At 54.7% G+C, this 12,542-nt stretch overlaps 1 protein-coding gene across 2 annotated transcripts in view; it reads left to right on the top strand.

The window, feature by feature from the left end:
* Positions 1-12,542, top strand: part of DCUN1D2 (defective in cullin neddylation 1 domain containing 2) — a 24,704-nt gene that overhangs the window by 7,877 nt on the left and 4,285 nt on the right. Inside the window, exons 3-4 of one of the 2 annotated variants that reach the window (XM_006159664.3) lie at positions 4,935-5,065; positions 12,286-12,368. In XM_006159664.3, the coding sequence (XP_006159726.2) occupies positions 4,935-5,065; positions 12,286-12,368 (214 nt within the window). Of the gene's footprint in view, positions 1-4,934; positions 5,066-8,243; positions 8,557-12,285; positions 12,369-12,542 lie in introns of those variants that run through there. The other variant, XM_027776214.1, reaches the window with a different exon arrangement.

Below are 12,542 nucleotides of genomic sequence, written 5' to 3'. Positions count from 1 at the left end.
TCTTTCCCTCTCACTTTCTCTTCCCAGTGACTACATACACTCCAAGGCAAAAACCTCTTAAAGAAAGAAAAGGGACCAGCAGATGGTGTAATGGTTACGTCGCTGGACTCCCACATAGTCAACCATGGTTTGAGTCCCGGACCCGGCAGGCTTGTGTGCATGCATGCCTAAGATCCCGAGAGGAGAATGGATTGCAGTATGGCCATCTCTCCCAGCGGTGGGGGAGGACTTCTCACTTTATGTCTCTCTGGCAAGCACATGCACCCTAGCAAAAATAGGAAAAATCTTTCAAAAAAAAAAAAGAAAGAAAGAAAAGAAAAAGAAACTACCTATAGGAACTTGGAGGATTCCTTTTTTGGTTTTTTGTGGTCATGCCACAACCTGTTCTCCATTCTCCTGGCATCTTGGGCACACATACATTCATACAGTGTGAGGTTCACGCTGCCGAGTCTGGGACTCAAACCACAGTCAACCATGTGGGAGTCTAGTGACATAACCGCTGTGCCTCTCCTGGCCCCAGGATTCAACTTTTTAAATGCATATCTTAGGAAAAAGCTGAAAATCAGTAAGCAAAGCATTCTTATCAAGAAATAGAAACACAGCAGGAAATTAAACTCGAAAAATACAGGTGGAAGGAATTACTAATAGACTTGATAATGAAATAGGAAAAATGAGCAAAGTCGGACATTTGTTCTTTGAAACAACTTATAAAAGTGGAGATTAACTGATAACTAATGTAGAATAGGAAACTGGGATGTTTTTATAAATTCTTACAGATATTCAAAAAGCAAGTCTCTTATCTTCTTCATACTAGTAAATGGGGCAACCTGTGTGAAGTAGAGAAGTTCTTTCATAAAAAGGAATAAAACACAGACAAATAGAAGTTTGGGTTGGTGCTGCAGCCTAGTGGTTAGGAGAGTCAGACCCCACTGGCTGGCCTTGGTTGGAATCCCAATCTTGGCAGCTTGAAAAACACGCTGGGCATGTGTGCCTGTGTGCCCAGAGTCCTCACTGGATGGGAGGTGGAGGGGACTGGCATGCCCTGTGGTGGCCTTTCTCCCTCTCCCACTTTCTCTAGCTAGCTCTCGCACCCTACAGCAGAATTTAAAAGTTGTTTAAGTCTTCAGAATTTGAATCTATAAAGTCTTCTCAAAGAGAAAACTACATATAGCTGTGGCTTCGCGGGCTCATCCTACCAAAACCGTAATGAGAAAAAAAATCACCAATTTTAAACAACCTCTTCCAGAGAAAAGTCAAGGAAGAGCAAGGGTCTCGTTTGTTTTAAGGGCAGTGTCACCTGAATTATAAAATCTGGAAAAGGCACTTTGAGAATGGAAAATTATAGGCCACTCTCAGTCGTAGAATCAGAAGAAAGATTAGCTTAGCAAACTAAATCCAGGCAAGCCGAGCCAAGGCCAGAGGACCCGATTGTCTACCAGGACGGCGTCCATGATGCCACGCATGTGCGCTTTCTTTAATGCAGGGGCAGCCGGTCTGATTTACGCAGTAGCAACAGAAAGGGGAAAGAAAGGCATCGTGGTGCAGGAAATGGATTTGATAAAATTCAGCATCCACTCGTGATTTTAAAAAATGCAGAACCTAAGAATGCTAGGGACAGCCGCAGTCTCACCAGGGGTAAATAACTGCAGCAGACATGCTTGCTGGGATTGTGAGCCCCCTTTCCTCTGACACAGAAAGAAACCCTCATTGTTCCACATCGACCCGAGGTCATAGCTAGTCCAGTCTGCAAGGAAAAGACTAGTTCCGGTGGTGAAGGAGCTCTGACTGCAGCGTCCAAGGTCTGCAGACAAAAATCCGTTGTATTTCAGAATACCAAATCCAGTAGTTTGACGAAACAGGCCAGCAGGTAGCGTAGTGGTTAAGGCACTGAACTCTCACATGGCCAGTTACGGTTTGAGCCTCAGACCCAGCAGCTTGAAAATGACGCTGCGTATATGCATGTGTGCCCAAAATCCCAGGAAGAAGATGGAGGAGAAAGGATTGCTGCATGACCATCCCCCTGAGTTGTGATCTCTCACTTATCACTGTCTCTTTATCTCTCTGGCGAGTGCATGCGCTTTGTGGCAAAAGCCTTTTTTAAAAAAAGAAAAAATTATGCAACAAAACAAGGTCAGCTTTAAAATCTATGTCATTTTAAGTATCATCAAGATACAGGGCCAGCTAGTGGCATGGTGAGTAAGGTGGCTGGTTCCCACTTGGCTTACTTCAGAGTTTAAGGCCTAGACCTGGCAGCCTGAAAAACATGCCAGGTGCATGTACATGTGTACCCTAATCCAAAGGAAGTGGAGAAGAGGTAGCAGCACGGCCATCCTCTCTGGGAGGTGATTTCTCAATTGCATCATTAAAGCCACACGGTCTCAACTGCCAAAATGGATATGTAGTCTAGGGAACAAAACGGAGAGCTCAGAAGTGAATCCTTATATCTTAATACGTTTGATCTATGACAGGTGGCACTTAGAGGAAGTGGAGAAAAGACACTGTTTTATAAGTGATCTTGGAATGTTTACAAGGGCGCAGGGCATATCCCGATCCCTACCTCACGCCATATATTAAAACCATTTTCAAATAGATTGTTGATCCCACTGCTACAGGCAAAAGCAGAAAGCCTCTAGAAAATAATACAGGAAAATCTATTTATGACCATTCAGTAACCCAAGTTTTGAAACACAACAACTACAACAAATCATTGTAAAGGAAGAAGACTGGGTGTGGTGGCTTAGGCCTACAGCCCCAGCTCTCTAGAAGGCTAACAGGAGGATGGTGATTTCAAAACCAGCCCTGGCCATACAGCAAGACCCTGTCTTTAAAAGCAAAAACAGAAAAGCAACGAAACACGACTAAGGGAGTAAAAAGTGAATCCATCTTCATAAAAGCCTGCCAGACAGAAGCTTGTATCTCTAATATATCAAAAAAAAAAAAAAAATCCTTCCATAACACTAAGACGCAGTGTGATGGAGAGATGGGCACACCAGCTCCATCGCATGGTCAAGGCAACCAACCCGCATGACTGACGGCACATTTCGAGACCTGGACCTGGTGACTTGAGATGGAGGGCGTGTGCGCCCAACATCCCAGAAGGAGAGAGGGAGGGGCAGGGTCGTGGCAGCACCATTCTCCATGTCCACGTGGCGTGCTTGCTTTGGCTCCCCCCCCTTTTTTTTTTTTTTTTTTTTAGGAGTTTTGCTATAGGGCGCATGCACTTGCTAGAAAGAGAGAGACACAGAAACAGCGAGAAATCACACCCCCCCTCCAGGGGATGGCCATGCCGCAGTCCCGTCTCCTCCATTCTCTTCTTGGGACCTTGGGCACTCACACACATGCACCTGGCCTGAGTTTTAAGCTGCCGGGTCCAAGACTCAAACTGCAGTCAACTACGTGGGAGTCCAGCGACATAGCCATTATGTCATTTGCTGGTCCCTGCTTTTTCTCTCTCTGGTGATCACAGGCACCCTCCAGCAGGAAAGAAAGAAAAATGGGTGAGATATTTGACTAAGCACTTCACCAAAGAAGATAGCCAAAGGGTCAGTGGGAATAAAGGAAGATGCTCACTCTCATTTCTTGGAGAAGTGCAGATCAAAACTGCAAAAAACCGGGCCCGGCAGATGGTGCAGTGGTTAAGGTGCTGGACTCCCACATAACCGACTGGTCGCTTGCTTTCTCTCTCTCTCGAATGCTCTGTTCCTCTCTGGTCAGATTAACAATAAATAAATAAATGTTAAATAAAATAAATTAAAAAAAAAACCTGTAAAACCCCGGAAAACAGACCACCCTCTAGAATGGCTAAAAGAGGCCCACTGCAGATGTGAAAGCGGGCAGCAGGAAGCCAGGAACTCTCCTTAGACCCGCAGTCCCGGCTGCTCGGCAGGTGTGCCTAAGGCACGTGCCCACATGCATTGGCTCCGAGCGTGACACGGTGACAGCAGGACCCTAGAGACAGCCAGGTGTCGGCCACGAGCTCCAAAGCTCAGGCAGCCATGTGGCAGGGCTGGGAGCCTGCTGCGGCTGCGCACCCCCAGGACGGCCCTCAGGGACATAGCGCAGACCCAAGAACCAGATGCCAAGTCCCTTCTGTGTCGAAGGGCCCTGGGGAGAGCGCCATGAAGTGGAGGCACCCAGTGCGGGGCAGTGCCAGGCAGATGTTGGCTGGGCGGCGCCTCCCCAAGGGGTGCGGGTCACCGTGGAGGCCTGGCCACAGCCCTTGGCAGGTGGGGCGTGCTCAACTGCGCCACGATGGCGCTCTGTGCCGGCCTCGTGCGAGCTGGGGGACGCAGACACTCCAGGTCTCCCCTCAGTCCTCGGAAAAGCAACGAGCGAGGGGTTGCTTCTGTTCTTGCCGTGGAGCTGGAATAGGGAGGAGCTTTTGTTCCACTATTCTAGGTTTTTTCCACAAGGCTGTTCAATATTCTTACAGGTTATGAACATTTTGGAAGGAAGTTCGACTTTTCAATACGTGCTTTATATGGCGCTTCGGCACCCAAGCCAGCGCGGCAGGCCGGCGGCTGGCGTGGCAGAGGCCGTAGAGGTGGTTGGGGGCCACGCCTCAGGGTGCCTGGTTCTGCTGTTGGAGGAAGCTAGGTTTTCCCACCTGGCCCTGTGTCACCCTCGGGGTGCTGGCCGCTTTGTGGTCCGAGCTGCAGAGTTGGACCGCGGCTCTGTTCCCTCCCAGGAGAGGGCACGCATTTTCATCAGCTTTCTTGAGACACACGCCATCTACACGTTCTCCCCCACGTGAAGGCTGCAGTCCACGAGCCATCGGGACGTCCGCGTCCGCACAGCTGCGCCTCCCGCCGCCCACAGTCCACCATGGAGCCCCTCAACGCCTTTCAGCAAGAGGAGTCACCCACCGTGACCCCGCCACATCCTGGGAAGGTGGTGTGTCTGCCCAGGTAACACCGCTGTCCCCACTGTCACAGGTGTGACAGCACAGACAAGCTAAGAGCCCTTCTGCCACGGCTGGAGCGGGAGCTGCAGGACACCACAAGATTTAAGGATTTCTATCAGTTCACCTTCACCTTTGCCAAGAGCCCTGGTCAGAAAGCTCTAGGTGAGTACGAGACCCAGCCGGTCTCGCAGGCATGGGACTGGCAGCTTCGGGGCCCCGCCTGTGTCCTTGTCATCCCGTGGTTCTCTCTGCAGTCAACGGCTGGTTTGTAGTCTGCGCCCTGAGGCCGCATTGCGTACTCGCCCCGCTGCGGGTGGTCCGTAGTCCACGCGTACTCACCCCGCTCTGCGCCTCCGTCGTCGCTGCGAGTGTGCCCGATTGCAGGTCGGAGTCTCGTGTGGTGCCTTGTCGGACAGGCCAGGGGTCAGTGGGTGGCCAGTGCTGTTAGGACCACGTTCCCACCGTCGGTGCTGCCAGGCCAGGGCGGTCCTGTGCGGCTACGGCTGGCTTGGAGATGGTGCTGGAGCCGACCCAGCAGAGACCAGTCCTGCTGTGCGTCCAGCTGCCGCTTAGCACTTTCAGAGAGTGTAACTGCTCCCCAGTAGCTTATGTTTTACCACATGTTAAGTGTGTCTGGAATTTTGTTTTTAGGGGAGAATTTTGCCGTAGGGCATGTCCACTCGCTGGAGAGACAGAGACAGACAGCGAGAAATCACCCGGCAGAGGAGATGGCCACGCCGCAATCCCTTCTCTGTTCTCAGGACTTTGGGCACGCATGCACAGGTGCCCAGCGTGGGTTTTAAGCCTCCGGGTCCGGGATGGGAAGTGCAGTCAGGTACATGGGAGTCCAGCGATGTAACCACTGTGCCATCCAGTTCCACATCTGGAGGTTTCCTGCCTTGAACTTTCAGTTCGAGGTGTGGGTCTGAGAGTCCCGTGTGCTCCTTAGACCCAGAACTCATCTCTGACGTACCTCCTGCACATCCGTCTGGTCCCGTAGCCTGCACTCGTGGCCCCGTGGCAGACTGCGTCGTTTCGGGGGCTCACGCTCTGCCACGCGGGCTGGGCGGGGAGTGAGGCTGCGTGTGGGAGGAGAGCAGCTGTGAAGGGTAGTGTCTGAGGTGGCTTACACGTGCAGGGATGCTGGAGAGGAGCTTGGACCGCCCCCAGAGACACTGCCAGACGTGTTCCTGCGCTGGCACCCCACCGCCGCACGCCCGTCCCGCTGCCACGCCCACTGTCACACTCGCTCAGGCGGAGGGCCGGCCTGCATCTCGGAGCAGGGAGGCCGTGCTACTCTCAGTGCAGAGCCCTGGCCCCTCCTCTCAGTGTCGGGGTTGCTCTGTTGCAAATGTGGTCACGGACCCACAAGCTTCCTGCTGGCTCCCCTCAGAGGCCCTGGGTGGGCTGGCCCACGAGGCAGCCATCCTCCCCAGTGCGCCCCGCAGACCAGTGCCTGCACTCAGGAGCTGGGAGCTCATGCCGGGGCGCTGTGCTGGGCCTCTCCTGTGGGTTAGCAGAGGTGCCAGCAGGCAGGGTCAGTGCTGGGCTCGGAGCCCCACGGTCCGTCCTCAGGACAGAGCTGGCCCCTGACACCCTTGGAATGGTCAGAGTTTGTGTCCTATTCAGATAACCGCAGCCTGGCTCATCAGAAGGTGCCCGACGCTACAGGCCCTGGCCTAAGTTCTACCAGTCCGGGATGGGAAGTGCAGTCAGGTACATGGGAGTCCAGCGATGTAACCACTGTGCCATCCAGTTCCACATCTGGAGGTTTCCTGCCTTGAACTTTCAGTTCGAGGTGTGGGTCTGAGAGTCCCGTGTGCTCCTTAGACCCAGAACTCATCTCTGACGTACCTCCTGCACATCCGTCTGGTCCCGTAGCCTGCACTCGTGGCCCCGTGGCAGACTGCGTCGTTTCGGGGGCTCACGCTCTGCCACGCGGGCTGGGCGGGGAGTGAGGCTGCGTGTGGGAGGAGAGCAGCTGTGAAGGGTAGTGTCTGAGGTGGCTTACACGTGCAGGGATGCTGGAGAGGAGCTTGGACCGCCCCCAGAGACACTGCCAGACGTGTTCCTGCGCTGGCACCCCACCGCCGCACGCCCGTCCCGCTGCCACGCCCACTGTCACACTCGCTCAGGCGGAGGGCCGGCCTGCATCTCGGAGCAGGGAGGCCGTGCTACTCTCAGTGCAGAGCCCTGGCCCCTCCTCTCAGTGTCGGGGTTGCTCTGTTGCAAATGTGGTCACGGACCCACAAGCTTCCTGCTGGCTCCCCTCAGAGGCCCTGGGTGGGCTGGCCCACGAGGCAGCCATCCTCCCCAGTGCGCCCCGCAGACCAGTGCCTGCACTCAGGAGCTGGGAGCTCATGCCGGGGCGCTGTGCTGGGCCTCTCCTGTGGGTTAGCAGAGGTGCCAGCAGGCAGGGTCAGTGCTGGGCTCGGAGCCCCACGGTCCGTCCTCAGGACAGAGCTGGCCCCTGACACCCTTGGAATGGTCAGAGTTTGTGTCCTATTCAGATAACCGCAGCCTGGCTCATCAGAAGGTGCCCGACGCTACAGGCCCTGGCCTCTGTGAAACTGAGCTGTCCCCTCTGCTGGTGGCACCTCCTGAGGTTGGCACCGAGTCCTCTGGTGTGGCCCTGGTCAGCCGATTGCCCCCTCTTATCTGAGGACAGGGTTTTCCAGGCTCCTGGGATGTGCCCTGCCCAGGCCTGGCCTCGCCTCTTCTCCCGGGGCCCTGTGGGAAGTGGCACCTGAGACCGTGACCTGGTCCCTGTGCCGCGTTCATTCTGGAACGCCTTCACCTCCACCTCCCCGTACTGTCCTCCGTGTCCCCACCTTTCATCTCCATCAGTGCCCCGCGGAGGGACCCCACCTGGTTCTGGTTTATTTTGCTATAGGGCGCATGTGCTCACTAGAGAGAGAGACAGACAGAGAAGGGCAGTGAGAGATCATCCCTGAGGGGTGGCCACACTGCCGTCCCTTCTCCTCCAGTTACCCCTTAGGGTTTTGGGTGCATGCATACACCTGGCGTGTTTTTTCAAGCTTCTGGTTCTGGTCCTCGAACCATGAAGTCAGCCATGTGAGATCAGCTGCCTTAACCACAGACCACCTGCTGGCCTCAGACAGGGTTTGCCTGTTTTGTGACTGACCTGTCTGACTTAGCACAGTGTCCATGCCTTACTGTGTGGCCGAATTCCCTTCCTTTTTTTTTTTTTTTTTTTTTTTTTAAATACTATCAGGCATGTGCGCAAACCAGAGAGAAATAGCAAGAGGGGAGTTGATTTCTCACCTCCCAGGGGATGACCACACCAACCCCTTCTCCTCCATCTCTTCCTCCTTTCAAGATGTTGGACACACATTGGCATGTCTAGTGTGTTTTTCGAGCCACCAGGTCTGGAACCTGAACCGTGCAATCGTGGGGTCCAGCCACCTTCACACCTCGACGGCCACTCGCAGCTCCACGGCGAGCTGTGCACTAGCGTCTCTGCCGATTGTTCAGTGCTGCCTACACGCTGCCTCCTTCTCCGGGCGTGTCCAGGAGAGTTCGGTGTGAAGGACCAGGCACCGAAGCGCTTGCTCACGTGGCTGTGTCTGACGGCGGAGTTACCCGTCCCGCAGCTGCCCGGCGACAGGAAAGGCCACAGCAGATTGGTAGTTTGTCCCTCATCCCCCATAGAGCACAGGATTCTCTTCTCACTGTATTTCTGTGAACAGGTAAATTGTTTTCCAGAAGCATTCACTAGGGAGTCAGCCACTGGCGGTGTTTCTCTGCTTCAGGAGAGTAAAAGAGAAAATGAGTTATATTAAAGGGAACCAGCAGTCTCTAGAAAATGATGTGACCGTGTGAGTATTTCAAATGGATTACACACTATTTTAGAATTAGAGAGTTTTTGGTTTTTTTTTTTTTTAAGAGATTTTTGCTATGGGGCACTTGTGCTCACTAGAGAGACAGAGACAGAAAGCGAGAAATGAATCCCAGGGGGAAGGCCACACCACAGTCCCTTCTCCTCTCAGGATTTTGGGCACACATGCACATGTGCCCAGCGTGAGTTTTAAGCTGCCAGGTCTGGGACCCGAACTGCACTCATCTACGTGGGAGTCCAGTGACGTAGCCATTATGCCGTTTGCTGGTCCCAAACTGGAGAACTTTTTAAAAAGAGAGAACAAGAGTGACTTTATGACTATGAGGCAAAGCCGTGTCCAGGTGTCCACATGTGTTCGTCACGCAGCCTGTCCCTGGAGCACCCGCGGGAGCTCAACTGTTGATGTTCCTAGAAAAGGCGTGGGCGGCGCCGACCCCAGCGACTAGCAGTGAAGAGAGTTGTGTCCCACGTGGCCGCTGTGGCTTGAATCCTGACCCCAGCAACTTGGAACACTCCAGGCCCATGTTTGTGCCCGAACACCTGACAGGCTGGAGAAACGCAGGAGACTGCAGTGTGCTCATGCCCACGGGTGTTGTGGCGTGGCCGTGCCCTCATCACCAGTGAGCCCCTGTGCTTGCGCCCGCGGGAAGCATGGCCAGCCACAGAGAAGTGGGACGAGGAGAGACCTACCCTTCTGTCCCACACGCTGACATCCAGGCCCTAGAGCCAGCCGGCTTAGAGACGGCCCTGAGGAAGTGGAGTCTGACCCCTGCTGAGCTTAACGTCTGCCCCAAGACGCTTCTTGCTGGGCCAGCAGGTAGTGTGGTTAAGGGCGCTGGACTCCCCCAGGGCCAATCACAGTTCAAGCCCTGGACCTGAAGGCTTGCTTTCTTACTTTCCCTCCCTCTCTCTCGCTCGCTCTGTCCCTCTCAGGTCAAATAAAAATAAATCAAGTTAAATAAAATACTTTTTAAAAAAATAATAAAAGAAGTTTTAGAAAAGATCCCTCTTGCAGTCGGGCGCGTCTTCTCCGTGTGCCCCGACCAGGCATCGCAGACAGAAACACTCAGGTGAGTGCCACTCCCATCCCTCGCAAGGCAGGGCTTGGGGCCAGCGGGTGGTGCGGTGGGTAAGGCATCTGCCCACATGGCTGCCCACATGGCTGCCCGTGGTTTTAAAATCACGCAAAGTGCACGTGCGTGCATTCCCGGAATCGCGAGGGACGAGCAGAAGGGACTACTGCGGGGCCCTCCCCGGGTGATTCCCTCTCCCCGCACTGTCGCTCTCTGGTTCTCTGGCGGGTGCAGGCACCCAATAGCAAAAGCCTTAGAGGAAAACTGAGCTGAGAGACCCACGTCAGTGTCCAGAAGCTGTTTTCTCTCCTCCTCGGGCCATCCGTATCTCCCAGTGGGAGCTCACCCTCAGGAGCTGAGTGGGTGTAGATTTCCATCAAGGCCTCCCTAAGGGGTGCGGATGTAGCCTTAGCAGCAGGGCCAGTCCCCTCAGCCGTACACCAGGGCCCCACAGGTAAGGCCGAGAGCCGCCTCAGGCCAGTCGCAGACCGCCGGCCGTCCTGGGCAGGCCCCGGTTCGGACTGGGAAGTGTCGTTGAGAGCTGCGCTAGGCCGCACCCGCTGTCTCTCAGTGCTGCTGACCCTGCACCCCCAAGGCAGAGACCCAGCTTAACAAGTAGGCGTGTTCCGGTGGGGCCAGCCGGAGTTAGTGGAAAGCCCCTGAGAAGTGCTGTGTGGAGTATTTGCATATAAATTATTAACTCACTCTAACGCTGTTTAGCTGATGCAGGCACATAAACACGTCGGGGGTCACCTCGCTTGCCTGTTCTGTGGTGGTCTGGTTATTTTAAAGAGAGAAATGGCGAATGTGTTCACTGGAGAGACAGAGAGTAAGAAACCACGCCCTGGGAGATGGCCATGCCACAGTCCCCTCTCCAGTCTTCTCCCGGGATCTTGGGCACACACACACGTGCCCAGCATGAGTTTAAGCCACCGGGTCTGGGACTCAAACTGTGGTCCACGAGGGAACCAGCAGTTAGCGTAATGGCTATGTCACTGGACTCCCACGTAGTTGACCGCGGTTCGCGTCCCGGACCCGGTGGCTTAAAACTCACCCCGGGCGCGTGTGCGTGTGTGCCCAAGATCCCGAGAGGAGAATGGAGGAGAAGGGATTGCGGCGTGACCATCCCCCCTGGGGGGTGATTTCTCGCTTTCTGTCTCTATGTCTCTCTCTGTCTGCCTGGCGAGTGCACACGCCATATAGTGAAAACCTCCCAAAAACAAACAAAAAAACAAAAAAGCAAACTGCGGTCCACGATGTGGAAGTCCAGTGACAGCCATTATGCCGCCCAGTGGGCCCCGCACTTGTTCTTCATTGCCTAATTAGGGGTCGGTTGTGTTGTGTTGCCAGAGGGTCCATGTGCTCACCAGAGAGAGAGGAGGAAGTGAGAGGTCACCCCAGACAACAGCCATGCTGCAGTCCTCTCTCCACTGCTCCTGGGCTTCTGGGCATGCAAACATGCACATGTGTCTGGTGTGACCATCAAGACGCCGGGTCCCGGGCTGGAACCACAACCAACCACATGGGAGTCCAGCGCCTACCACACCACCTGCTGACCCTAAGGTGGTTGGTTTTAAGAAAGAAGCCTCTGAGCTCCTGCAGGTACTCCCATGTCGTGCATGTAAAGACGCAGGACCGCCCCGAGCTGAGCGTGCCGGTGCCCAGAGGGGACGAGGGGACGAGAGGATGCAGTACCGCCCTGAGCTGAGCGTGCCGGTGCCCAGAGGGGACGAGAGGATGAGAGGACGCAGTACCGCCCTGAGCTGAGCGTGCCAGTGCCCAGAGGGGACGAGAGGACGCAGTACCGCCCCGAGCTGAGCGTCCTAGTGTCCAGAGGGACTCCCACGTGGTTGGCCGCAGTTCAAGTCCTGGACCCAGTGGCTTGCTTTCTCACTTTCTGTCTTTCTCTGGTCAGATTAAAATAATAATAAATAAAGTTAAATGAAAAAATTATCGAAAACATAAAATAAGTGATCTGTGTTAATAGGGCCCCAAGCAGGCCAAGTTTGAAAACCCCGCCGCAGGGCTGGCAGCTGGGTCCCACATGGCTCACTCTGAGGCTCGATCCCGGACCTGCTGTGTTTGTGCACGCGTGTCCCAAATCCCAAGGAAGACCAGAGAAGGGATTGCAATGTGGCCATCCTCCCTGGGGGGGATTTCTCATTTTCTCTCTCCTTCTCGCTATCTGGTGAGCACACACAGCATATAGTAAAGAAAAAAAAAAAGCCCAGTGTAAATGAAAGTAGGGGTCTCCCCCACGATGAATTGGAGCAGTTCCATGCATACCAGATAAGCCCCCAGTCTGTGAGGTCAGGTGACACGAAGCGCGTGGGCCACGCGGGCCACTGCAATTAGGCCTCCTGCGCTTTTAGAGGTGAGGGGCTGTGTGCTAAGAGGCTGTCCATGCAGTAGACAAGAGTGGGCTCATTTCTCGTCCTCCCCTCTGCCAGACCTGGACATGGCCGTCGCGTACTGGAAGCTGGTGCTGTCTGGGAGGTTCAAGTTCCTGGACCTCTGGAGCACGTTCCTACTGGTGAGTCGCTGCCTCCGCCCTTTGCGTGGCGAGAGGTGGGAGCTTGGCTGCCATGAGGCCTGAGTCAGGCCCGTGGCAGTTCAGGGAGGTGAGAACTCAGGTCAGACAGGGCCGCCAGCTCCACACCTTGCTGGAGGCGGTACCCACCCGGTCTCAGGGGCTGGCCCCCGCCCG

The sequence above is a fragment of the Tupaia chinensis genome, unplaced genomic scaffold (assembly GCF_000334495.1).
Source record: "Tupaia chinensis unplaced genomic scaffold, TupChi_1.0 Scaffold000644_1, whole genome shotgun sequence".
In the NCBI taxonomy this organism is placed as follows: Eukaryota; Metazoa; Chordata; class Mammalia; order Scandentia; family Tupaiidae; genus Tupaia; species Tupaia belangeri.
Note: the sequence above shows the minus strand (reverse complement) of the source record. Positions and strands in the feature narration are given on the sequence as shown.